We start from the raw sequence: 27,791 nt of genomic DNA on the forward strand, positions 1-27,791 counted from the left end.
GGATCCTACTGCTGCTCTAAGCCCAGGTTTCGTCAGATGAACAAAGCCTGTCGACTCCTGTTTTTCATGTGATTGCTTTACTTCACAACTTCTGAAGGATGACGCTGCTGTGAAGTTAAATTCCGGCAAAAACACGGGCTGGACTGAAGACGTTAACCCTCAGTGTCCCTCAAGGATTCAGTCTGGAACTGTTGTTCAGCTGCTCAAGCATTTATACAGGTTGTGAAATAAAAAAAGTTTTCTTTTTTTGCTCCATAGGTGTAGCTCAGGGTAAAGTCAGAGATTCTGAGAAAAAAAAAAGTGAGAGATGAGGAGGAACATCTCAGCTGCTCAACATCATCATCGTCATTGCCCTCATTATCAGCGTCACCACCATCATCAGTCCACCACTGTGGCCACTGTGGGGCGATCTTCTTTGCTTTTAAATTGATCATGATTGGAGAAAGTTGGACCCTTTACCTGAACCATAGCAGGAAGGGAAGTAAAATCGAAGTCTGTTCACAGCTTACTGTCTGCATTCAAAACACAAGTCAAGGTCAGGCTCCTCAGATGTCACTAGCCCCACCTCACAGTCTTCTTCTCCCCAGTTGTCTTTGGATGGGGGGGATTTGTGGTGTAAAACCCAAAAGGGTGAAAGCTCAAAACATTCAGTATCCAGGATGAGCCAAGAAATGCAGGGGAGGTTTCCTGACCGGATTCTGGTCTGGGAACACAGTCTCCAAGTCCCAGACAAAACCAGACCAGACCCCCTCCCCACCACTGCTCTCCGGCCTCAACCACCAATCACTCCATGGAGGAGAGATACATTCAGTGGAAGTAAAGCCATGTTCTCCAAACACTTTTGACGTTCTTGTGCTGGAAACTTTTTTCTGATTTCATAGGTGGCATTTTCTTCAAACTGACACTAACCTCGAACTCTGGTGAAACCAAACCCTGTTGTGATGGCTGTGCTCTCTCAGATCTCTCAATTCAGTCAAACTTTCAGGTTCTACTTGTTCACTCCATCTATCTCATCTCTTCAAATCTCAGAGACTATGTTAGTTGTGAAAATCCCAGTAAATGGTTCTCTGCCAGCTCCCAACGTTCCCAGGAGAGTCCGGTGCTTAGGACTAAAGGATAGAAATAGATGTTCAACCTAGACCCTAGTCTGGGGAACCCCCTCTCTCCATCCCGAAGATCCTAAGACGGTCAGTGTCGCACAGATGAAACTGTGACTTCACTGGAACTTTTGTCTGATCCGTTTGTGGCCCACTAGATGGGAACTGTGCTGGATCTGTGTTCTCCAGAGGTCCAGAGGGACCGGACACTGCCAAAGTGCCACGAAGACTTGGCAGCACAGTGGTGAAGAGACAAGGTCCAAGTCCTGAAGGTCCCTTCAGTGGAATTCCAGTGGAATAAACAGTGACACAGGAACTGGGCTTCTTGGACTTTTTGAGGATGATGAAATATTTATGAACTTCATGACGACACAGTGTGGAGCCATAGGTGTGTCCTGGAGCGGGTGACCCATGTGACTAAGGTTCAGCATCAGCATATGTGTGGAAATTCCTGCATCTCAGTGTTTGTTTATGGAACTGCCAGCTGTTTCTGATGTCATCGTCATCATCATCGACAACAGCGGGATTTTTTTTCTAAAAATAATGTTTCACTTGCTCCGACTGTTCATAGGCCACGTCCATTTTTGTTTAACGTTCTCAGGATAATGGAGGGAATTTCATTCTTCATAACGTCTGGGATATTTTGAGCTCCTAGGGGCAGCTATGGTTCAGTGGGTCGAAGCTTAAAAGTGTACCATAATCTGTCCTTTTACCATGGTGTCCATGGGAAACTGAGACACAAACTGAAGGCAAATTGTATTTAAGAATTAAAAAATAATTACAAAACAATCACAGGTGGAAATAAAAACCCCATCAGTCACCATCTCAGTCCTCGTGGCCTTAAAAACCTCAGAAAAGTGAGATAAAGACGGCAGACACGCTTATCTTTAAATTCTGCAGCACCTGTTCACACATGAACTTTTTATTGTTTCTTTGATCCTGCATAGACCCCCAAGTGGGCATGGCCTGTTCATAAGCCCTGCCCACTCCTGTGACACGGTCCTGGGCAATGTTTAAAGGTGTCTGAGAGAAAGTTAAAATGAAAGCGCTCCACTGAAGTAACTCTTTATAAATGTTCTGGAACTGATAAAGAACATAAATAAGCTGTGTTTGCTTCCAGCTAGCACTGCTAACAGGTAGAGTCCAACAAACAAAGAAATAAACAGTGTGATAGACAGATGTTTTTCCCCTGGTTACCGGAACCGCCAAGTACGAGCGAATGGACGGGTTTTATAGGATCCCCAAAGACTGTCGAGCACCAGCATAAACATAAATCTGCGCCCCGTTTGTTATTTATATTAAGTGTTGAATTTACTGAAATATAAATGCACACACACATAATTCTAGTACAGAATCCAGCCTGGGTCCAGACTCACTGATCCTCCTCATAAAAACACAGCATGTTGTTGAGCTGAATCAGTGAATCTGGATCAGCTGATCTGGTTTTCACACTATGTTCTGTCCAAACACAGACGATGTACCTCCAACGTTCCCCATTAGAGTGGTGAGATCCTCTTTCGGAGCAGCTGGGAGACTGGCGGACATGGAAGGTAAGAGACAAGAGGTGAGAAGATGAGGTCCTGACCTTCAGGTCCTGACCCTCAGGTCCTCAGATCCTCATCAGCTCTCAGAGTCCTGATCTTTATGACAGATTAAATGACATTTTTATGAGCAGTTTCTGGAGAAAGTCAGAGACACATTTATCGTCTTCAAAGATTCAAAGATGAGAGTAAAAATACAAGCCTGGGAAGCAGGGAATTATGGGTATAAATAGATCTAGTCTTCCTGGACTGTAGAGTCACATGACCACAGAGAATTTACCAACACGGTGGTAACTGTGTTGGAGAGAGTCTTTCACACTGTTTAACCAACCTGTATGAATTTTAACAAAAACCAAAAAAAAAACAAAAAACACTTGAGCCCTCCTTCTCCTGAACCCCCCCAGATTTTCAGCAAAATCTCTAACTCAAACTTTTTGCTCTTAACTCAGACCTGTCTGGATTTTCTCCTTTACAGCCTAGAGCGGGAGGAGGAGGAGGAGGAAGAACCAGGAGCAGGATTTGAAGCTCCAGCTGAACTTCATTAGTTCTCAACTCCTCCACCTCCTTCTGATCATATTCTTTCTGATCTTCTTTTAAACGTGTTTATTTATTTCTGTGTGATTGAAGATTCCCAGAGTCCTCCTCCATCCTGACTCCTAGTCCTCCTCCATCCCGACTCTGAGTGCCGTCTGTTATTTATTCTTAAATCCAAACACGTTTCCCTCTCAGCTGTTTTATGACTGGATCATGAAGTTCAACACATGTCATCTGAAGACGTCCCAACCCTAACTCTCTCTACCGTATGGTTAATGGAGCGAGGGATCAGAGTCATTTGACTCAAAACAATGAAACTTTCTCTCAGCTCTGAGCTCAAACCTTTGAATAGGACAGAAGGAAACAACACAAGCCGGAGGAGGAGAGAAAATAATTGTAACATTTCTCCTTCTTCTAAATGATGTCATCTTCCTGGTTCATTTTTCTCCACATTCAGCAACATTTTGACATTCTGATGTCAGCCTACAGCTGAACTGAAGCTACTGTTAACTGTAACCATGCTAACTAGAAGCTATCTTCTGGCCAACCTTGAAGCCTGTTCTTTCATTTGTTTAATTTTTATTTAAAGGGCAGGCAGAACAGAACAGACGAACGCTGTTGACAGTGTAACGTGGAGAACGTCTTTTACCTGCTGCCTGTCAGAAATACCTCTGATCCTTTGACCTGATCCTCACCGACATAAAACACCAAACACATTAAGATCTCTGACAGCCAGTCCTCCCCCGTCATGGACCAGGCTCTTCATCCCATGAAGAGCAGCTGAGGGAATCTTCTGAGGAACCTTCACATGCATCCTCACATGTTAATCTTTGTAAGACTCTTGGCCTTCTCAGATGTCTCCGTCCATCTGAAGAGCGTGTGACAGATCTACACATGAACCTGTTCAGAAGCCGAGACTGTGATACCACTGATGGAAAAAAACCCCCAGCAGACCTCTGTGTGACCTCTCACTCACAGACTAATAAAGGTAATAACTTCTCTGAATTTAGCAACATGTGACTACATAATGATTAGGCTGTGTGGTCCAGGTGGAGGACAATGGTAGGGGCGAGGTTCAGTTTGGAGGTCATGCTCGGAGCAGAAGGGCCGAAACACTCTGTTCAGAAGATGAGTGGAAGCAGGTCATAGGTCAAATCAGTAGAGTCATTAGAGGGTCTGGACTGTAGGTCAGACAGTAGGGTCAAGAGCAGGGGTCACCAACATATTTGAAACTGAGAGCTACTTCAAGGGCTTCAAGGACAGTACAATTGTCGACTGTCTTGTTGACTAGTGTTATCTTTAGAACCTACCCCGCGGGCACCTTAGGTAGTCCATGGGGGCTACCACGTTGGTGACGCCCTGGTCCAGAGGGACAGCATCAGTTGTCTGCTTTTCGGCTGTTTGAGTCCAGTCTGTGTGCATTTAAACACCTCTGATCAGATTTGTTGATCCACTGCCACCTCTTATCTTCACATTTAGCTCTTGACTAGCTGATAGTACAGACGTATTCCTTATACATATTTATGTTAGGTTAGGCTTTCAGCCCAAACTTGAAGCTTAAACCCCCTCCACTCTGACCGCTCCTTCACCCCCCCCCACACACACTTAAACATACTGAAGCTTTTTAGCAGTCAGTTAGCAGTGTCGCCACGCTTTACCAAAAGCATGTAAACATGATACTTTCCCATGTGATAAGAGAACAAAAAAATGTGCCAGGGAAACACGGCCAACTTGAAAATAACACTGTAACTTCAGTGACAGAGAGAGGTCAGCTATAAAAACAACAACAATGACGATGTAATGTTTGTCTTTTACTTGATTCTACTGAAGCCCCTTCAAGAACCCAGGAGTTCTTCTAGATCCCCGTATGGAATGCAAACAAAAGGTTTCGAAGGAACCAGAGGAACTCCCGGGACCGTCATGGTTCTTGTTGACGAGATGATTTAAGGATTCATCATTTTCTGATCAGACAATTATTTCTACCTCATACTAATTAGAGTTTCACTGATGTCTCCTTTTATGGCTAGGCTATCCTAGCGATGTTCATCTGGGCTAAACTTTAGCTCTGTCTTCATATTTAACTAGTTTTACAGCCACTTTGTCATGTTATTACTGTAGAGGTGTTAAGCGTTAGCTGAGTTTTAGTTTATTCTAGGCTAGCCACAGATACATCTGACCGTGTTTGGGCTGAGGCTTCTATTTCTGCCACTCATTTATTAACTTTGTGCAAAAGTTTGGTTCCTTTGGATCAGATTATCTCCCCTGTTTATTTTTTGAGGAAATCCCACTCTAATGTGTCAGCATTTAAAAAAAAGGAATCCTTATCTAAATATAAACAATTCCCCACGATACCTTGCCAAACTAAGTGCATTTGATGTATGTGTCATTTCTAAAACCCATAAAGCAACATTTCATGGGTTCAAACACTGGACTAGACACTTTGGGGTCCTCAGAGTTCCCCCCTCAGGCTTCACTGAACTGAGTCACTGCAAAAACATTAAATTAGCAGAGTGAGTGATGGTGGAGGTGACCAAGCCGAAAGTCTGTCACAAAGGTGGAATTAACAGGAAACAAGAGCAGCGCCAATCAGCCGTGAGCTTGTCTGTTTCCCAAACAATGTTAATCCCAACGCTGAGGGTCTGGGTGTAGTTTAAGGACTCCAGTGAAAGCTTGAGTGACCAGAAACCCCCCAAAAAATCACCAGGACAGAAAAGAATCAATAATTTGTTTTGGAATTTTTTAAGCTTCCCTGTTTGTTAAAAAAAAAATCAGTGAACTATCTCCCTCCGTCTTTCACAGTGTTCTGTCTCCATCTCCTGACTCATAATGTCATAATTAGACCTGAAGCTAAGAAGGCAGCAATGAGATGAGACTCAAAGCCTGCAAGCGACTTCAAAAGTCTGATGAAGGTAAGAAAAAGAAAGAAAAAAATCTGTATTTAAGCTATGCTGGGTGTGTCATTGGTGCGGCCACAAACCGCAAAGAGAAAATTACAAAACAACCATTTGAAGGAAGCATTGGATCAACAGTTGTTGTGTCTGTGTTTTTTCTGTGTACTCTGGTCTGAGCTAAAATCACTGATTGTCTCTATGGACTTCGGTATAGGTGGCTTGAGGAGTTGACTAACAGCTATAAAGGACAATAAAATACGTATAAAACAGGAGCCAATTTTATCTCCTTTAATCCACTGTGGACAGACTGTCAGGTGAATCATCAGCTTTGTTATTTGGATAAAGGAGGGTTGAGGAAATGACAGCAGCCCTACAAAAGCATGTAGTGAAAACCGATGTTTAACATCTGGATGTAGTTCTGCTCAAATCTAAACACATTATTTATCATTTCAATTAGTGACGTCCAACAGTGGTACCAGGTTTCCAGTAGCAGAAGGTTCTGATGTTCCAGTGCTGTTTACTATAGGAGATTTAAATAGGTGGACAAACACACTAGACAGGGTTAGCATGTCAGCACAGACAGAGACAGACATATCTTGGGTCAGTAAATTTGAATTCTTCACTGTGAAATTGGTCATAAAAGCTCTGAGCTCCTGTGTACAGAGCAGATATGAACATTAATAAATGACATGTGGTGAACCTATGTTCAGCTCCTCCTACAGGCCACACCTTATCGCTGCGTTTCCTTCTACTCTCCAGTCTATCAGTCCCAGGGATTTTTGCATCTAAGCTCACAGTGAAGGAAACACTTTGTGCTGCATCCTCAATCAGTTATTTTCATCACATTAATTTGTTTGTGTTGCAGTTACCTTTTATTTTCTGCCTTCAGTGAAGCTTGTTGGTAGGTCAGATGTCCTTGACCTTTGACCTCACTTTTGGTGATGAAGATGTACTTTAGCTTAAAAGGACCAGAAATGTAACTTTATTTAATTTTAATAGTTATGAAATCATGAATAATTTTAGAAATCATGGAAGCCCCCCACCCCCTAGTGATTAGTCAATCTCTGACAGAGAATCTGGTTCTTTAAAAATAAAATAAACATATTGACAGTGCTAATCGATATTTTCTTTGTCTTTACAGCCCACTACCACATGATCCACAGCCCACTACCACGTGACCATATGAATATTTTACCTGTTTGGTCCTTCTATTTTATTTTCATTTAGATGGTTCTGGGTCAACTTTCTTTTTTACCCTAATTTTCTTGTAAAATAATATTGATTTAAGTTTTTGGCACATTATGTTCAAAACACCAGATGTCAATGTCAGATTAAATTTTGTTATCCTACTTGTGATTTTAATGAGAGCAGCCCTCAACCAAAGGTTTAAACAGAAAACTTTGGAGTAGTGAATTAATAATTTAACTGCAGACATTTGAATAATGCAAAGTAATCAGTGGAGAAACAAATTACTTTTGTTTCCTGTTGTTTCATCAACACAGCCTTAAAACAAACACCTCCTCATCTTTACTTCAGCTGATGTAAAGAAGAAGAACGAGCTTTGAATTTAGTGAGAGAGCCACTCTGGCAAAACAACTGACGGCTTCATTTTTAACATTTTGATAAAAGTGCATGAACTTTTACCATTTACCTCTCTCAATGACAGCAACATTTAATTTCTGCTCATGTCTGACCCAAAGAAGAATTCACTCTTTTAAGCTGCTGCTGCTCCTGCTACCCCTAATAACCAACACAGGTTATTAGGGGGGAGGAATGTTTGAACAGAAAAAACACAGAATAATTAAATCCAAATGTTTGAGTGAAAAATAATCCAGAACATGAGCTTCAGCTGAAGCAAGAATACTGGTTCACCCAAAGAAAATGAACACCATGGGGTCATCAGATAAAAAAGGGCTGTGACATCATCAGAAAGAATAGGCTGTGACATCGTCTGACATCAGAATAAAAAGGCTGTGACATCATCAGAAAGAATAGGCTGTGACATCGTCTGACATCAGAATAAAAAGGCTGTGACATCATCAGAAAGAATAGGCTGTGACATCGTCTGACATCAGAATAAAAAGTCTGTGACATCATCAGAAAGAATAGGCTGTGACATCATCAAACATCATAAGAAAAAGGCTGTGATGTCATTAGAAGAGGCTGTGACGTCCTCAGAAAAAAGGCTGTGACATCATTAGAAAAAAGGCTGTGACATCATCAGAAAAAAGGCTGTGACATCATCAGACATCAGAAGAAAGAGGCTGTGATGTCATCTAAGCCAAATGAGCTGCTCCATTGTGGTAATGTCACTCACCAGTGTTTGCTGCTGCTGCTTCTTTTGGACACACTCGACTACTTGACTGACGTACTTATGACTTACTTCCTAATGGTGAAGTCATCGAAAAAATGGCAGCGGCCCCTCCCCTGCAGGACACAGCCACACTGAGAGACACACCTACTCTGACACACCCAGAGGAACAGATAAGTTTCTCTGAAAAGAAACACACAAAGGTAATGTATTGTACATTTGAAAATAAATCAATCAATACAACTTAAATAATAAATGTTGATCTTTAAATTATTTTAAAATTGAACTTTAAAAAAGAAAATATTTCATTAATGTTGGTAGACTGACTCTGACAGCAAGGTCATTGGTGTAGGCATCAGTAGTTGCAGCAGCAGCGTAGGTCTCTTTTACGTTCAGTCTATTTTCTGCAGACGTTTATTTTCTTTCCCCTGTAAATATGGTGAACATTTTCTCTCTGTTTGTTTTTTCTTCCTCATTTTCTCAATTTTTTTCACTTCTGTTCTAAAACGCAAACATCTGCTGAGGTCTGAGGAGAAGAAGAAGAAGAAAAAAAGTAGATTCCAGTAGTCTCAGGTTCAAGGATGTTCTAGGATCATTTACATCCAGTATCAACAAGAAAATCCATCATAGAGATTCAGACCTTGTCAGGTCTCTGACCGAGGTCCAGGTCCTACAACCTGGAGATACATGAACAGTAACAATGTCCGGACACAGACTTTGCAGGTGGGTTTGGGTCTCAGGTCCAAACATGATCAGTGGGTCAGAAGCTCCATCAGCTACTTGTAGTTGACCAGATCTTTGAGTTTGGTCCAGCAGATAGGGAAGTCCAGATTTAGTCTCTTCTAGCTTTGATCTGACAGATGTTCAGGGACTGGAGGTGGAACCACAGGAGGTGGACCAAGACTGAGGCCTCAGACGTCTTCTGTTTGGCCTCTTGATTGACATGGACATTTATTCTTTACTCATGATTTACTCACGATTTATTTAGCTCTAGCAGTGCTACGTCAGCTGGCACTGCCGTATTCACTTCTCGTCAGTTTTTGTTAGCTGTCGGGTTTTGCTCTTTACGTTACTAGGTAAAATGGCGACAAGCTAAAACTTGTCCCTGTAGTACTGTACCTCGTCTGTGCCACCACCCCTCAAGTCTCTGTCTGTGGACTGTTGTTATTTGGTCTGACAAGCAGAACAAGCACATCATTAAGTGTTGTTCTTGACCTTAATACCAACCATCACTCTCCAGAAGCTTTGAGTCTGTAAATTTACTAAACAAATTCATGAGAGCCGTAAAACCTTATGAAAGGTGTTGATCTTGTTGGTGTTTCGCTCAAAGTGACTTCCTGAAGCTGGTGTGTGATGAACAAGTTCATATATTCTCTGGTCAGTATGTCCTCAGAAACACTAAAGGCTGCCCCTTGTGGACAGTTGGTGTTTAAACAGTAACTGAATATATTTTAAATATAAATATTATTCTGTGTTGAGATTTAATAAACCTAAAACCAATCATTTAAAAGATGCATTTAAAATGCAAACTAAGTAAACCTAGTGACCTCGCTCTTTGACGTAACTAAAATGAACCAAAACTGAATTTGAGGTGGGAACACTTAATAAAACTAAACTATAATGAAAGTAGGGTGTCACCATTATTCGATATTACAACTAACTGTGGTGTTAAACGCAACGGTTAACTTATCGTAACGTTTCCTTAATACTGTCAGAAAATATGCCGGAACTGAAGTCATGGGCAGCTCAAACGGAACGAAAACAATGTTACACAACAGCCGCGTGTTGCATTTGTTTTTTCACCTGAGGGACAACCACCCGCCATTGTTAGCCACAGTGAAGGTAAAAACACAGTAACTGGATTAAATTATGCTATTTTTGTCCTCTAACGTTACATTAAATGTTAGCATGTCATTTGTAATTAATTGTTTACGTGTTCGTCTTTCAGTGCAACGTGACAGGTTACCTAACGTTAACATCATACTGTTCGTATGTAAACATGGCGTCAGGTCGGTCGCCTTTTTGAATTTCATTTTCTTTTATCTCTTTTGTCGGACAGTTTCAGTGTCCGTGAGGAGTGAGTTGTAGAAGAAAACTCCGTGTAGTCTGTTCTCAAAGTCCTCAGTCAGTCACAGTTAGCATTAGCTCCTTAAGCTTTTCTCCCAGCCGTAAACGCTGGGCCTGTGCTTCCAACACTATGGGATGTCCGTTTCACAACAATTTGTGTATATCATTGTAATTCAAACATGAATTAAATTAGTAATAAGCCATCGTCAATTTTCTCTCCTGTACCTTTTGGTTACTTGACTTTGTATCAAAATCAATTAACGTAAAATAATCGTACCAAGGAAATTCATGATAGTGACATCCCAACATTCAAAACTATTGTAACCTTGGACTGAAGAACAACAAGTGTATATATTCTGGTTCTGGTTCTTGTTTCATCATAACCATTAAAAACAGTGTGTATCATATTGTTTTTTCAGGAAGAGGTGAAAACCAGAGTCGCCTTTCAGGAACAAGTGTCCCTACGGCAGGAGGTAAAGAGTTAATTTCCTTCAGAGTTTCCCTGGGCCAGGTTTCATGTGGGTCTCAGTTCTGAGGTAAACAGTTCTTCACTCATCATCAGGGGGGAGACGGTGGGGGAGGAGGTCATGGCTTGGCAGTGTGCTCGACACAGACGTAGCTGTCAGGAATTTTGACGCTGTAAAAGCATGAGATGCCAAGATTACGTAGAGGTTAGGAATCCAGAACCCAACACCACTGCAGAACCTGGGCTCTGGAGCCACAGCCGTGATGTAATCCATGAGTCAGGGCTGTAAAAAGGCAGAAAATCCTGTTTTGGGGAACATGAGAGGAAAGAGATGGATGGATCTGTTCGCCCCTCACTGAACAATTCTCTAAATTTAGAGCTGCTTTCTTACCCCTGCTCCCAGCACAAAGTCCTGGCTTTGGACCCAGGAATTACCTCAACTCTGTGAATGAAGGACCAGCAGGTTCTGCCATCTAGGCCTGAAGTTCACTGATCCACAGCTGCAGGCTTAACCAGCTACAGTGGTCTTGAATTCAGGTTTCCCCAAAAACTATGCACCAACGTCCATAGAGAAAATCAGTGATTTTAGACCTCAGCCTAAAGGTAAAACACAGACAGACTAATTGTTGACCCAATGCTTCCTTCAAATGTGTTGTTTTGTGATTTTCTCTTAAAGGTTCTCTTTATTTGGTTTGTGACAACATTGAGATTAGTAATGTAGGCAGCACCATTGACACAGTTGGCGTAGCTTAAATAGAGATTTATTTTTCCTCTTTTTCTTACCTTCATCAGACACCAACTCAAGCACAGAACCATTAACTAAAGGCACATGTGTGTGTGTGTGTGTGTGCAGTGTGCAGTAACAGCAGGATCAGAGACCAGTGACCAGTAAAAGCTGTAGATAAGTGGTTTAGTGTTGACTTTATTAACCAAATCCAGATGACACAGAGTGTGTAAGGTGTGTGGTAATAGTGCTGCTAACAACACGGCCAACTCTAGGAGGTCAAAGGAAAGGTCAACAGGTCAGTTGTCTTTTTCTCCTCTCCAGTGCTGGGTGCCTGACATGAAAGGTGATGACAATCAGATTTGGATTTGGCAACAACAAGGCCTTCCAGCAGGCATACGGTTAGGAGAGGGATTTTGTGTGATTTGATTGGGTGGTCCTAAACTAGCATCTCGTGACTCGCACTCATGAAAAATGTAGTTTTCTCTGCCTAAGGTGGATTAAAACGTATTCCATAAACAGGACAGGACAGACTGGACTTTGATCGTTAGCATGGACGTAGATAGAAAAGGACTCATTGTTAGAACTGGAACACACCATGGATTTGGTCTTTTTCATAATGTTATCACTTTATTATATTATCATTGATGCTTTTCTGATCTGTCACAGCTGTGGCTAAGTTGTGCTTTGTGGGTTTGTTGCTTTAGTAAACGGCCTTAGTTATCTTGGATATAACGTCTGCTTGCTTCATATCAGACGAGCTGTTAGAAATATATTGTGTATCTGTGAATCTGTTAAACGTGATTTTTTTAAAGGGAGCATCAGAAAGAAAATGAATCAATTTGACATTAGAAGACATGCCACAGCTTCTTCTCATTAGAACTGTTGCTGTTTGCAGTCTTCTTTGTCTTCTCTCTAATCTAGTTATTTCCTCAAAGACACTACTGTTTAAATCCAACACGTCATGGATCATGTCTGGATTATTATTCTACATGCTCTCATGTTGAAACAGTTTTTTATGACAGTGGTTCCGTCCCAGTTCTCTCTCTTCTCTGTGTCTGATTGGAACCTGGTTCCACAGCTGTGTTTCTTCGTTGCCGTCTCTGATTAAAGCCGTTTTGTGTCGTTAACCTGAAGCAATCCATTTTCACACTAATGTTCAGCTCATGAAAATATTCAGCTCATTTGTCCAAAGATGTTTGTCTCTTCGTTCTCAGAGTGGAAATAAATGTGTGTTCAAACAAGGAAAGTTGTATATGCTACTGGCTGTTCTGCCACAGCTGGGTTGGTGGGGGTGTGTGTTTGGTTGCAGTACTGTACCGTTTTCCAGCAAAGTCAACATTAATTCATAAGAGGTTTGAGCTGTGACGTCAGCCCAAGGTCAGTGTTTTCCTTCTTCTCTTGGAGAAATAGCAGAAAGAAAAGTCATCAGCCCAGGTGTCGTAGCACATGAACACACAAAGGTCTAACAGCAGAAACACAATTTTAAGTAGAGGGATAACGACTATAGTAATTCAGCGATCCACCAGAGGGCGCTTCTAGCTCAGCTGTCCCTCAGTGGAACAAACTAACTCAATGTTCTGTTTACCATCCACATACGAACTGCCTCAGGACAGTGTTGCCTTGGGGTTGAACCCACAACTAGCTAGTTAAACCGGCTGAGCTAAGTGACGTATTTTGACTCTAGTTTTGTTATGTGATCATTGACATTGAAAGGATGAACCCTCAATGTATTTATATACCCTAAAAATATACCTTAAAACGCATTTTTGAACGAGTCATGCCCCCTAACGGAAAAGCTAAGAAAAATGATCAGACAGAGTGAACCCCAAACAGCCAATGACGAGGGCCCATCTATAAAATGGGAAATTCAAATAAACAGCAGTGGGCCATGTTTAGAGCCAACACTGGTTCTGCTGGTACTGAAGCCCAAACACTGGGCATTAGCGTAATCATTAGCAGTCGTACATCAACACACGCCAAAAGGTTAAATAAACAGTGTACTTGTCTAAAAGGTAAACAACCAGGCGAGTCCAGCAGAGGAATCTACTCAGACCTTGTCATAGAAGAACCTCTTTCTGTTCCCTGGTGGCCCACAACCTGATGTACTGCTTCAACAGAACATACATTTCTTCCATCTCTTTCTAGAACAACATCTTCCTACTTTGGTACAGATGTGTTTTTTTTTAAAGAACTAAGACATCTTCTCAGCCGTTTTGCCCATCAGTCATTAAGGATTATTTGTGGAAATAGAATGCAATTAGCCAGACTGACTTTTAGCTGCAGTCAGTAAACGCAGCAATGCAACAACTCAGTTTCAGTTTCCTCCAAACCTTTCTAAGTTCTACAGAACTAAACTGGGCCAGAATCTGATCCTTACTTTTCAAGAATTAAAATACATCTAAATAACAAGAAACGTCACTTGAATACAGTTCAGATACAAGTGAAGGAAAAATCTGTGATCACTATGTTGATGTTAATGTTGTCATAATTACATTTTTTTTTTTTTTTTTGTGGTTTGAAGAAACCTATAAAACCCGTCTTTGGTCGAATGTTCAAGTTACCTATGATAGTTCTAGGGATTGTGGGGAATACTTGAGACATAGTTGTCTTTGCAAGTATGTATTCATTTGAGTAGCACTTGACAAAACAAATGATTGTGTCAGGGTTTTTTTTTAACATAACTGACAAAAGTTTCCTCTGGTCACAAAGTCCCGGTCCTTCCTCAGGTCAGGATAGTAAAGTCACCAGACATTTCTGGAGATGAATCATCTTCAACAATTCTGAAGGGTCGAAGGTGAAATATCAGGCTTATCCATGTTTTCAACTTAAACCTAGCTAAACCCAAGTAAAAACCTACTGTAAACCTAAGCCTTCACTTTCTGTTTGTTGATATAAAAACCTAAAAAGTAAAAAGTCCTACACTATTATTAATGGATGCTGGTTTAGCTGTCCTTTTTCCATCATTAATCTATGAATGAAATTAGTTAATTTTAGCTTTTTTTTTCTATTTTTATCTCTTTCTCCCTGAACCCTAACCCATGTCTCTGCTTCTTCTGGGAAAACGAACAAACAAAATAGTTCCGTGTTACAGTATAAATCATACCTTAGATATACTGCCACCTAGTGGTAAAAGTCGGGAGTTACAACCTTTAGATTCACGATTCAAGTTTTGTAAATCATAATAATAGAAAAAAGGATGGGTTTGGAAACCTCAATTTAAAAGAGTACAATGAACCTAGAGGCGACTCGGGAAAGATCTATTGACTGCTGTGTTTGGTTATTTACTTATTTGTTATTTTATTCATTTATTAATATGGTGGTTACTTCGTTATTAGAATGTTTAGTTCATTCATGTATTTTTTTGTTTGCTAATCGACTCATTTTGACAAAAAAAAAAAGAAGAAAAAAGAGTCGTAGTGGTAGCAGCTCATCGATTTTGGGAGAACGTCCAGCCAGTCACGTGACATTTGGCCGGTTATTTATCTTCTCTCTGTCATCCCCTCACGTGGTGACTGATAGATGCTGCAACTCCAATCTTTATTTTTTAGTTTACATGTTTTAAAATCAGCAGTGCTAAAAAAATAAGAGATTCATAATAAATAAAAATAAAACCACGTGACAAAAAGGCAAACTAACTTTAATGCCTGTAGTCAGATAGAATATTGTTATCATTTAAATCACAAAAATTACACTTAGCTTAATAACATCCAAATAATTATCATAATATTTATGTTTTGGAACAGTCTTTGTCCATTATTAAACTTACATTTAAAAGTCAATAAATATGTTAAAAATGTTGAAGATTTTTTTTTTAAATATCCACATTCTTAAGGCATTGATTATGTGGACTTTTATGAAGCTTTTTCTATGGTGATTTGCGCAGACAGAGATGATGTTTCTTGACTTTGCTGTTTGAGATCTCTGGTTTAGATAGACCTCTGTGACATAAAGTGACTACAGGGGGCGCAGCAGCTGACCATGTAAACGTCTACTCTCCTCGATATGTAATGATGTTTTTGTCTGTCTCGTGAATCTTGATCTCGTACAAAAGGTTGGAAGGGAGAGCTTTCACCATGTTGTCCCAGATGTAAATGGCCAAGTTCTCAGTGGTGCTAGAGGACAAAGAAACAGACAACGACAAAAAAACTGTGTTGATCCCAGAGGGAACATTCTTAAACAAATATCTACTGCATACAGTATGTACACACGTGTATTTACCTGACCACATTAGAAAAGTAAGGGACGTCCTTGTCCAGGTTCTTATGGTCCAGTGGAGTCATGATCACATCCTGCAGGAATCAACATTTTAAGTTGCTATTAAGTGTTCTACACAACGGCAAATGCCAAACTAATTTATGTAAATATTTTATTTAAAGAGCTTAGACTACAAACTCCGGTTAGACTGGAATGACATGCTATTACCTGAATGCATTTCTTCATGTCTGTGATGTTCATGACCATTCCAGTCAGGGGATGGATCTGAAGACACACATGACACTGTTAGCATTAGCTGTCCTGCCACTATGCTACATAGTAGTGTGTAAAATATGTTGTTGTCCTACTCACTTTTCCACGAACTGTCACCTCCACTGTGGACAGGAACAGAAAGTGGGTGAATGTGCCAATGAGTGAATGAAAAATGTGCTGGATCATGTTATACTGATGACAGGACAAATTTACCTTTGTAGTTATGTCCATGACCATTAGGGTTGTTACATAGTCCAAAGACTTCTTTGTTTTCTTCATCACTCAGTAAGTCACTAAAACAGAACATATCATGTGATATCATGCGGCGTGACATGGATCAACTTCCGTAACATCCTGCCACTAAATGTTCTCCATACAGAAATTGATTTTACTTTAAACTCACTTCTAAGTTTATAAATAAAGTGCAACTTGTTGTTTGCTCCCATGGCAAACTCTGAAATTTAAATAGAAAAAAAAAACCCTGTGTTGTTACCCAACAAAATCCAAACTATTTCTTGTGGGTACCATATGGTGTTTTTGTTAGTGGGTATCAATACATACTTTCTAATTTATATTTGTGTAACGTGTTCGTTCATTTTAAGCCGGAGAGTATTAGGTCTCCTGAAGGCAGCTATTAGGGCACATGTGGACAGGCACTCAGGGGACACCTATAGGGTCTTCTGGGTTAATTTACCCGTTGACCGGAAGTTGGAGCCACAGTGCAGTTACAGTTAGTGATTCTGTGTCTCTGTGTTTTCAGGTAAGCGATAATAGGGACGCGAGTCTATCTTAAAGTTGGGGAAACAGATTTGTATGTTGTCCTCAAGAATATTGGAAATAATATTGAATGCGTTCGAGACGGTATACATTGAGTGATTAGGAAAGTTAATAGGCTTATGACGCTTATTTACCTTGCGTAAATAAAGCGGCGTATCCGTGAGGATAACGTCTAACGCTGACGTTGTACCCGCGGCTGGGGTGCGTGCAGTAGTAAAATGTAAGTATTAAATGTCCGTTAACCAGATGAGCCAGTGGTTAGTCACAGTTCGTGACGCCTATGTCTCTGTGTTTTCATGGTTACATGGAATAAACCTTAAAATCCTATGTACGCCAGGAAGCGCCTCAAATCCTGGCGGCCACTCCGATGTCAAACTTATTTATTTTTTCTAGACGTTTTAAAATAAACTATACCTAAAATAAACCTGTTAACCATGCGTTTTTGGGTTGAAGAATTAAGTACATACAGTCCTGTTTTCCTTCCCTTCCATTCTTTTGGCACAGTGATGCGTTTGCATAACATAACATAAAGTAAGTTTGCGTTTTTCTCACCTGTGGAGCCGATGACAGGCGCTAAAGCTCTGGACTCGAGTCAAGAAACCGATCCGTTCGTGGCCGTGTATTCCCTGAGTCGATAGAGACATATTCGAATGTTCTGAAGAGACAGTAGAAGGGAACGAGGAGCGGAGAGAATGAGAGAAACGAGCCGAGCTGACGCTGACTTTACTGTCCCTTAAGCTCCGCCCACAAAGACTCACGCGAAGTTCTAGCAGACTGGAAATTAGGGCGTAAAATCTCACAAAAGATGGATAAAGATGTGCAGATAAATCAATAAAACCAAGCAGTGCCCTATGACCTCTGAGTCACATGACACATTCATGTGACCTGGAGCAGCCAAATCAGGTAAACGGTACGTCTTTCACACAGAGTCGGTGATGAATGCTGGCTGAAGGCTTTTTATGCATGTGTCACTCTAGTGTTACTTCAGCGTAAAATTACTTTTTTTTTTCGGTTGTTTTTATTTACATGCTAATGACAAAAGCACATATATATGGAGACAGTTTTCACTTTATGGTAAACTTTACACAGGAAAGCATTTCAGCAGTTAATATTGTAGTATTATGATGCCCATTTTTTCCAGAGGACTAATGCTGTTGTGTCTATTTGCATGTGTATAATGAATAATACATTGGATTCTTCATGTTTTTCTTCTTTGGTTATGTCTTGTTCTTCCCATCCCTTACTTGGCCTTTAGGTGGTGCTATGTACACATTTAAAAACTGTTTCATGATCTAATTTTTAAATCTGGATGAAATGTTTTTACTGGGAAATGAAATTAATTTCGACGATCTGCTGATTGTCCCATAGATGTGAGACATAAAATGTCTGCCTTCAACGTTGAATTAAATATTGTGAAGAGTTGCTGTTCTGGTTGATGTCAAATCAAACCTGGAGAATGTTGTGGATCATTGTCTTTTCATGATGATGATTTTGTGTCTTCTGGTTGGTTTCAGGATCAGAACTCACTCTCTTCCAGAACCTCCTCCACTGTTTCTCCAAGGGTCATCTCTCCGTCGCTGCTGGACAGACTTTTCCTGGTCCTGAAGTCCAGTCTGGTGACATCACAGCCCATCACACCCTGAACTTTAACCTCTCCAGCCCCCAGAGTTTGACCTCCTCTTTGTGGAGCAGCCTGACAAGGCCGCAGCTGGTTGTTGTTGGGGCTGGTGTCGTCATAGCAATCGCCAAGATGCTGGCTTCGGCGAGTGCATTTCCTTATGAGCTTCAGAGGAGCGCATTCTGTGACCTGGAAGTGACTGGTGAAGAGGAAGAGCTGCCAGCGCTTCTTCAGCTCAGCCTGGACCTGAAGTAAGATGAGTCACAGTTTAAATGAACAAGTAGTTGTTTATCAAAGTTGTTTGTTGATGAGGTGAAACTCACCTCACCATTAGCAAAACAGTAGAGAATAGCAACTAGAAAACCCTGAGAAATGGGACACAAATCAGGTTAAACCATGAGCCAGATCTGGACCTGGACCAAACTCCATTCTTGCAGAAGAGTATGTGTGAGGTCCTACCTGAAAGGAGCTGAGTGTAAGGTTGAAGAAGTTCCTGACATAGCGACCACTGTCGTCGACACACTCGTCTATCAACACTGTAAAGACAACTTCATGTATTCCTAACAGAGGAATGAGGAGCAGGGTCGAACGAGCCAAACTGAGAGAAAGAGAGAAAGATGGATGGATGGTAGATTGGTGAATGAAGGATAGATAGCTGGATGGGTGGATAGAGGGTAGGGCAGGCGTGAACAAACTTTATGACTCGCCGGCTACAATGTGTCTTAAAATTTGATGGGGGGCCGGGTCAGAAGTAGAACAAAAGTCAGTCAGTAAAGGCTATAATGCTTTTAGCCTTTTCTATACCATCTAATGGGGAAACTGGGCCATTGCAGGGAAGAGGCAGAAATATTTGGACAAGTTTGTTTGGACAGATTAAAAATCCAAACAGGCCCCATCTGGCCTCGGGCCATAGTTTGCCCATGTCTGGGTTAGGGCATTGACAGAAAAAACAAGTTGTTGAGATAAAAAGACACATGTCGACATCCCCTGGAAGGAGTTGAAATGTTCTGTTATTTCTTCTGCCTGTGTGGTAACGCGCTCTGATTGGCTAACGCTGATGTTTTATACTCAAAGTAACCAGTAGTTATAATCACTTCAGGAAATGGTCAGAATTTTTCTCTGCGCTCAGCTACACAATCAGAGGATCTCCATCAGTCCTGAAGATAGAAACTTTCACAAAGACAAAAAAGTGACCGGAGATGTGGTCATGTGACTGGAGCTGATAGAACACCGGACTGGAACTGATGCATTCAGTTCCACAGTGAATGGAGTCACATAATCATTGATGGACGTGTGTCTGTAGTTCCTCTGTTCATGTGATGATGTTATTAAATTACTGGTTGACTTTATTGTCAGATTAGTCGGCTTGAAAAGTCAGACGTCATCAATGCCCTAGTAGAGGGGTAATAGTTTGGATAATACGTTGGATGGTTGGATGTCAGATGAATGATGGAGGGATCATACCTGTATCTGTAGTCAGTGAATTTGACTTGATCTGCTCTGAGCTTGGACAGAAGTAACATCAGGATTTTTATGAAAATAAAGAAAATGACCTGCAAACACACAAATGCACACACATTGATTACATGGAGTACTTACTATATGACAGACTGGGGGTTTTACAGAATCTGTGCGCAACTGAAAGTTTAACTAAACCTTGGCTTAAACAAAACCAAGTTTACCTGAACCTAAGCTTAACTGAACCAGAGTATGTGGATTGTCTTACAAGCACTGATAAAGTGATGGGGCCTCTGATGATCCACCAAAACCATCTGTTCACGATGGACCAACATCTGAGGAAGCAGAGAAGTTTGTCCACAATCAGGAGATGGAGAAACAGGTTTTAACTGATTTTATAGCTTGATTGAATTCTTTTATTAATTAAGTTTTAAACTTACTCTGTGTTTTCATAAAGTATTTTCACCAGCATCCACGGAGTCACAAAGATGACAGGAGTTCCTGAGAACCATACACATCTGTGATGAGCAGTTTGATTTGCTGAGACATTCTGAAACCCCACATTTTTGGACTGAACAGATTTTCACTCTCTATGCAAACTGGGATCACAGTTTGAACTGGAGACCGTATGCACTAGTGCTCTGCTAAAATGCTAGCACATGGCTAGAATGTCATCAATGTGCTGTCTACTACCACATTGCTAACATAATAGAGCAGTGGAAACATGCTGCTTGTGCACCATGTGCTAAAATGTTGCTCATTTTCCAGTTTACTACTATTACTGGCTGGAAGCTAGCCTAATTGGAACCTACCCCAACCGAGCAGCATGAACTTCTTCAACAGTCGCCTCCTAGTGGGAACAGTTGTGAAGAGCAGAGCGTGGAGGAAAATGGCTTCGACCAGCAGCCAGAAGTAATTACAAGCCACGAAGTATTCCATACAAACTTTTGAGAGTTTACACATCACTGCCGTCTGTGAAAAAGATATAAAAATTAACTGTTTTTTTTTTTTTTTTTTTTTTTGTGAAATTGAAATTTCTTTTTTGTCTTGTTTAATTTACTGCAGAACTTGAGTATGAATTCCATCCGGAATCGTCCGTAGGAAGGTGTGTATACATGACATGGAGAACTATTTCTTTGGAGATGACGGCCACCGCTCTCAGGATGAAGGACACAAACAGGTTCATGTGTATGTAATTCCTGGTACAGTGAAGTTTTCTGGGAATTGGAAGGAGAACAATGTTTCAGAAGGTCTTCCCAAATAATCACGTTGAGCTGTTTGGGCAGAACACTGACCTCAGAACAGCCATCAGAAGGGTGGCCAGGGTCAGGGAGGTCAGTGACAGGGAATATCCAACAATGGAGATGAGCCGTAAAGCAGTTTGACGGAACATTTCTTTTTCCTGGACGGATTCGAAGAGATGATACTTTTTATAGATGAACGTGTTGAATGGTCCTTGAAAGGTCCTTTAATCAGACTGGTGTGGATGTAACCACTGCTGACTCACCTTGTCTTCGAAGAACTGGTCTTCCTGACACTCGGAGTCATCTCTCCAGGGCTCAGACAAGTTCTCCTTTGGGCGCCACCTTCCATTTTCTAAACACTGTCTGTACGTTCTTCTGGAGCCCCCTGTAAACCAGGAGGGCTGCTGGGGTCACCACATGTTCTGCTCTAAATTGTGACATTATCTCTAATTAGTTAAAGATGAAACACAACTTTACCCTCTTTGATCCACGGCAGATATGGAGGACATGGAACGGACACGTTCCCAGGAGACGAATGAGGCCAACACACGAACGAGTCAAAAGTTCCTCGGCAGAAATTTCCTAGAAAAGACGTAAAGAAGTTTAGTGTGGATGTGGAAGTTTGGCTAACAACACAACAGTTAAGTCAAGCTAACAATGTTGTTAGCTGTTAACCATTGGGTTGTTAGCAAGCACGGCAGGATTCTTTTACATGTGATCAGGACATGTCTAGATCTGGAGTGTGTATTGGTGAGAAATTGTCAATACGATACGTTTCACGATACACGGGCAATGGTACAATATATTGCAATACTATAGGTACGATGATATATTGAGTTTTTACAATGTAATTGTAGTAAAACTGTCATCATAGTAAACACACAATGCTGTTCCATCTGAACATCAGATTACTGTGATCACTAGAGAAGAAATAAAAGAAAAATCTAATAAACCAACGACATGAATATTACTATATTTGAATATTTGTCACTTGTTAACTAAAAAATCCATACTTTGCTGTAGAATATTGATACGATATCACAAAGTAAAATGTTGTAATATATTTTAATGTCGCAATATTTTCTTATTCCACAAGAAGTGTTTACCAATGGCAGTAGAGACGAGCGCTACCAGTGCTCTGCACACTACATGTTAGCACGCTACTAACATGCTGCTCACACATTACTTAGTATGGCAGTACTATAGTATCTTCTGCCCGTAGTTACTAAGTGGAAGGTTCTAAAAAGTTTTCGAAATGTTTTCCTCACCAGTGTTTGGTAGAAGGACTGGGTTCAGAAGACTTCTGTTACACTGGACCCAATACTCGTTCCGATTGGCAATGACACTTTCCAGTACTGAAGCTGTCACCTGTCAGCACACAATATCCGCCAATTATAAAGTTATTATGGAGGGTTTTTACTGTCTATTTAAATTAATACTTTAAAGATTTTGAATTCATCAGGAAGAAATATATTAGTTCAACTTCTAATAACGATGATAAAAAATTCACAGTAATCATCATCAAAGTCCTGAAGCAGTTGTACGGAGATTTTTTTTTTTTACCATAACATCACAAATCTGTAAAAGATATATAATCTGAAAAAGAGCTGACATTTAAATCTGATCTGTTGATCTGATGATCATCTGATGCTCTCAGGTGCAGTTTCCTGTCATTTCTTTCAGATAAACCAGCAGATTCCTACTCACCTGTGGGCTGATAAAAACCAGGATCAGGATGAAAGCGGTCCAGGTCTTGTGGTACCAGCTTGGCAACAGCGTTGTCATGGTTTCTCTGCTGTTTACATTGAAAACATTTCAGTCCAAATGGTTTCCTCCTCAAACATCACGGGGCCTCGGACTCATCTCCACTCAGCAGCAGACACCACGACTTCAGTCCAACTAATTCTACTCTAAGGTTTCTCCTTTTTCTATAGATGTTCCCAACGATCTTCACATGTTCGTGTTTCCTCCTCAGTGATGAGTTCTCTTCTGCAAAAAGCTCAAATGATTCTAGTCCATTAAAACCAGGGAGATGTAAAGACGTCTGAGAACAGAGGACTGAGATTGAGAGCGGATCTCCAACAATGAGGCGGAGCTCCTCCTTCAAATCCTCAGCAAATTACCAGGAGGCTGGTTGAGAGCAGGCTCCGGGATGTTCTGTGTCTGTCCAAATATCAAGTGAGTTTAAAGAAGGTTTAAGTTCAGCCTTCAAATTAACTTTATTTTTAATTAATGCTACTATTAATTATCACCATAGTTTAACATATTTGGGATTTTTCACACGATTTGTCTATATATATATATATATATATATGTATATATATATATATATTTGGCTTCCAAATCCTTATATTTTTGGACATGATTACTCACAGGGTCACTGTGGATTGATATAAAAACTCAGATTCTCACCTGTTTTTATCTTCGACTAATCAAAATATTGGGATTATTAATCTGTGAGTGGGTGTATTTCAGAGTTTTATTTATTACATGCACATCATACAGTGTACAGCACCTGCTGAGTAAACACTTTTTAAAAAAAGAAAAACACATTTTTACACAGTAAAACAGTTAACAGTCCCCCCCCCCCCCCCCCATTAAATACAAACAGAGAAAGAGGACTAACAGAAAAGTTGACTGAGCATCTATGCAGACAGGTTTACACACAAACTGTATATATGTGTGTGTGTTCAATTTAATATCCAAAGTTAAGCAGGCAGATGACCGGTGGTCCTCAGGCTGTGGAGACACTGGCCTGTAGGCAGAGGAGTCGATGGTGTCCGGGGGGGCAGCAGAGGGTCCTGAGCAGACCACCCTCCCTGCTGCGTGCAGTTTCCCATCCCTGTGATTTTGCTTCCAAACAAGATGATGGTCAATACTGCAGGTGTAAAATTAATCAGCCTGGAAAGTTTTGAAGCTTTAAGGCCACTTTCAGTGACTTTGCTGACCATCAATGATTAATGTTCAGATGTGTGTTTTGAAAGACACACACACACTAACCTGAACCAGGGCAGGAAAGAAGTAAGAGTTTGTTTACCTTTGTGTAACTGTGTAAACACAGCAGCCCAGATGTTTGGCAGTTGCTGCTTCATGGGTTCCATCATGTTTAGCCTATAGGCCAGATGTCCTGTGGGCCACGGTAAACTGTTTGGGTTTCTCAGGTCTCGCATAGTTTGGTCGCCGGAGCTTTGACCAATTATCAAGTGAAGAGTGGCCTGTAGTCGAGAGGTCAAGAGGTCGCTGCAGTTGTGGAGCAGAAACAGGAAGGGGTGGTGGTCTTCTGATAGCTCCTCACCCCTAACACCTACCTCTCTCACCCCTAGTGTAACTCCTAACTCCCCAACACCAGTGACCTCTGTAGTAACCCTGTCCCCCGGGTTCTGTACTACAGCCCCCAGGTCAGTGACCGGGTCAAACATGTTGTTGTCATGTGACTTGTTTTTACACTGTGCTGCAGTGTGCGATGCACATACTTGCCTGCTTTGATACAGTGAAGGTGGGGGTGTGCACAGCATCACCTCTCAGCCGGAAAAACAAACACTCAGACAGACAGAGAACGTTCTGGATCCAGGGTCAACAGCAGACACAGCCATGGGCATCACATCGCTGTGTAGCCAAATAACAGCATCAGGCTCAGGGAGGAGGAGAAAAGGCGGGAGAGAGAGTGGGGCAGGGTTAGTTGAATTTAAATTATTTGCCGATCATTTCTGTTTAAAGTCTCATTGTCTTAAGGATTAATTCATTCGTCATCTCCTCAGTGACTGTATGTGTGAAATAGGTGGAGGTCCTGAACCCCCCGGCGCCCCCTGTGGACTGTCTGGATGAGAGTGTTTCTGAGCATCAGCAGCTTTAACTAGACACTGACCTGAGACTCAACCCTTTATTTTCACCTCCTCCACCACTGATGGTCTCCTCAGGCCACAGTGTCATGGGTGACAGACGATGCTCATCCCGTACGTCCTCCGTCTGCTCACTTTGGTTCTATCTTTTTGTTGTTTGTTTGTTATTATTGATTTTATCTCTATAAATGTCCTTTAACATCATAACAACATTAAACTATTTAAAATGAGTATTTTATACTGGAGAAATGACAATGCAATGTTGTTAATGTTAGAAAACCTAAACTCCAGTTATTCATCTAGTAAAATATCACATCAGAAGTTAAACATCAGCCAGAAAATAATCCAAGATGTGATCAGATAATCCAATAACAAACACGACTGTTCTAATCCTTTTGTATGCAGATGGAAAATGAACAACTGCCTCCTGATTGGTCAGAATCAGACTCCAGTCTCTCTATCTCTCTCTCTCTCTGTCCCTCCCTCTGTCCCCCTCAGCCCCCCCTCCCTGTAGTGCCTCTGACTGTTTATGTCCAGAGAAGTTTATAAAACAACAACGTTAATAATCATTTATTAAAGTTGACAAAGTTTACAATCAAACTTGTTCATTCAGTCCTGATGTTTATATTCAAACAGGATGTGATGATGATGATGATGATGGTGATGGGTTCAAGCTTAAGTCTAGGGTAAACCTGACAACAAAAAACAAAGAGACCTAGTTAAAGATTCAATAAATTAATGTAATATTAGAAATTCTGAAGTTTTAGGATCATTTTAGAAAATGTAATTTCCCTTTGTTTTAGTGAAATGTTTTCTGTGTCCTTTAGTAGACTAAAATATATATACCATGGTATCACTCATTTACACACTGCAGCTGCAGTAGCAGCAGTAGTAGCAGCAGCAGTAACAGCAGCAGCAGCAGTAACAGCAGCAGTAGTTGTGTCTCTGGAAAGTCTCCTGTTAAAAGTGTTGATACAAATCTGTCAGAAATTCCTTTACAACAAATTCCAACAACATAAACATAAACATCATCAATTTTTCTCTGCTTTAGAGCAGACAACCAAATCCTCCTTCCTCCTCTCTCCTGTCTCCTCGCTCCTCTCTTCCACCTCCCATCCTGACCAGATTAGGAAACAAGTGTCTGCAACCCCCCTACCCCGCCCCGTTCTCGGTCTCTAACTTGACCCCTGAATGCGGTCATCTTTTCTTACTGGATTTGTTTGCATTCTTACCAGAAGGTGGTGCTCTTCTGCAAAATCTTGGGCAGTGACTGGAGTCAAGTCATTGTTTTACTGACAAAATCTCACAAAAAACATTCCCTTTAGAATTGTGATCAGGCCCTAGGTCCTGACTCACAGCACTCCCTGCTGTTAGAACCCAGTCCTGCAACGTCAGGGAACGTAAGAAGCGCTTTAAAAAGCAGAGTAAACTTCAGCTTGGACTGGAGAACTGTCGTGAAACATTTTATTTCCTTCGGTCTTGTTTTAGTCGGGTCATTTAATTTGACCATGCAGTTTTTTTTAGATGTTGAAATGCTTCCATTTAGTGAACGAATGTTAATCTACCGTCTTCAAGCAGGCACGTACATGACTTGACATGAAGATTTCTTTTTTTTTAGGACCCCACTCCCCCCCTTCACACACACACATACACACACATACATACATTTCATATAACCGGAGTGAAAGTGAACTACTTTTTTGTTATTATTTATTATTTTTCTATTTTTTCATTATTGTGACACTGCACTCCCACTGCCCACAACCAAATGACCTCTGCTTTTAACAGTGACCACCTGTCCCGCTTTACGTTACGTCACGAAAACTTTTGTCCCACTTGGTCATTTGAAATTACTTAATAGAAAAAACTAAACTTTATGGGCACGACTATCAGTGCAGTCCATAACAATGATAGGCCACTACGAGGAGAAGGCGGTAGCTGACAGGCTGAGTGGTGTGTCAATCAAACTGCTGACTCGCAGCAGTCACACAGCGTCTGAAATCGTAGAACGCGCAGTTGTTTTGATATTGTGAAGGTTCCCACGTGTGGAGTGCCGACAGAAGACGCCATCTTTTGGCTGAGACCAGTGGATGGAGACTGAATCAGCATTCTGGAATTGATAGGAAACGACACGGTGCACGTGAGTCTCAAACAAGTACACAACAGAAAACTTCCAAAAGTGTGTAGTATTTTTTCTGTAAACCAAATGACACTGAGTTAAAATAATAAATGACCGCAGTAAAAGTTACCAGTGTTTACCGTATAGAGTATCTACAGCGATGCTGAATATATATTCACGGCCATTGAATCTTGTTGTAGCCTAGGTTTAAACTTTTGTTTGCTTTTCTGCTGCCAATGTTTCAGAAACGTGCCATTCCCAGTGCTGAGAAAGGCAGTTGGCCTGCCATCTGCTGGATTGTGATGCAAAATCTGCCTGGTGGTGTTGGGGTATTTCTATTTTTTTATTCTCATGTTTTGGTCACAAATGGCCATAATGATAATTATAATCCACAGGAGTTGTTGGTTTTACATAGACCATTTACATTGAAATTGTTGAATTTGACATCAGGTCATATTTAGTTGTTGTCCTATCTTCTTATTTGATGTTAAATGTGGAAGAATTAAGATATTGAATCAATAATGATGTTACATTACAACATGTGTTGTGTTGAGATATTGTTTCCCAAAGACTGGGTCGCGACCCTCAGGTGGGTCACAAGATATATTTTTTTGGGTCGTCACGACGCAACATGT

At 41.0% G+C, this 27,791-nt stretch overlaps 2 protein-coding genes and 1 long non-coding RNA gene across 3 annotated transcripts; 1 reads left to right on the forward strand and 2 right to left on the reverse strand.

Moving 5' to 3' along the window:
* Nucleotides 1-27,791, forward strand: LOC103382413 (uncharacterized). Its single transcript, XR_521926.3, has 11 exons — nucleotides 1-4,160; nucleotides 5,972-6,081; nucleotides 7,205-8,577; nucleotides 8,696-10,216; nucleotides 10,323-10,383; nucleotides 10,861-10,977; nucleotides 18,393-18,747; nucleotides 20,226-20,866; nucleotides 21,020-24,596; nucleotides 24,690-25,151; nucleotides 25,443-27,791. It is a non-coding gene; the product is annotated as an uncharacterized LOC103382413 (long non-coding RNA).
* Nucleotides 15,251-17,572, reverse strand: pts (6-pyruvoyltetrahydropterin synthase). The gene is made up of 6 exons (XM_008315207.3): nucleotides 17,431-17,572; nucleotides 16,315-16,394; nucleotides 16,201-16,223; nucleotides 16,057-16,113; nucleotides 15,853-15,923; nucleotides 15,251-15,746 (listed from the first exon to the last, which is right to left on the reverse strand). Exons 1-6 carry the CDS (start codon nucleotides 17,520-17,522, stop codon nucleotides 15,623-15,625), a joined length of 447 nt encoding a protein of 148 aa, XP_008313429.1. The 5' UTR covers nucleotides 17,523-17,572; the 3' UTR covers nucleotides 15,251-15,622.
* On the reverse strand, nucleotides 17,874-23,031 carry glp2r (glucagon-like peptide 2 receptor). The gene is made up of 13 exons (XM_008315217.2): nucleotides 22,906-23,031; nucleotides 22,467-22,566; nucleotides 21,676-21,780; nucleotides 21,462-21,583; nucleotides 21,250-21,356; nucleotides 21,015-21,171; nucleotides 20,767-20,926; nucleotides 20,395-20,455; nucleotides 20,223-20,289; nucleotides 19,961-20,049; nucleotides 18,956-19,094; nucleotides 18,820-18,861; nucleotides 17,874-18,742 (listed from the first exon to the last, which is right to left on the reverse strand). Exons 1-13 carry the CDS (start codon nucleotides 22,981-22,983, stop codon nucleotides 18,395-18,397), a joined length of 1,575 nt encoding a protein of 524 aa, XP_008313439.1. The 5' UTR covers nucleotides 22,984-23,031; the 3' UTR covers nucleotides 17,874-18,394.

This window comes from Cynoglossus semilaevis, chromosome 8 (genome assembly GCF_000523025.1).
Source record: "Cynoglossus semilaevis isolate Cse_v1.0 chromosome 8, Cse_v1.0, whole genome shotgun sequence".
Classification (NCBI taxonomy): Eukaryota; Metazoa; Chordata; class Actinopteri; order Pleuronectiformes; family Cynoglossidae; genus Cynoglossus; species Cynoglossus semilaevis.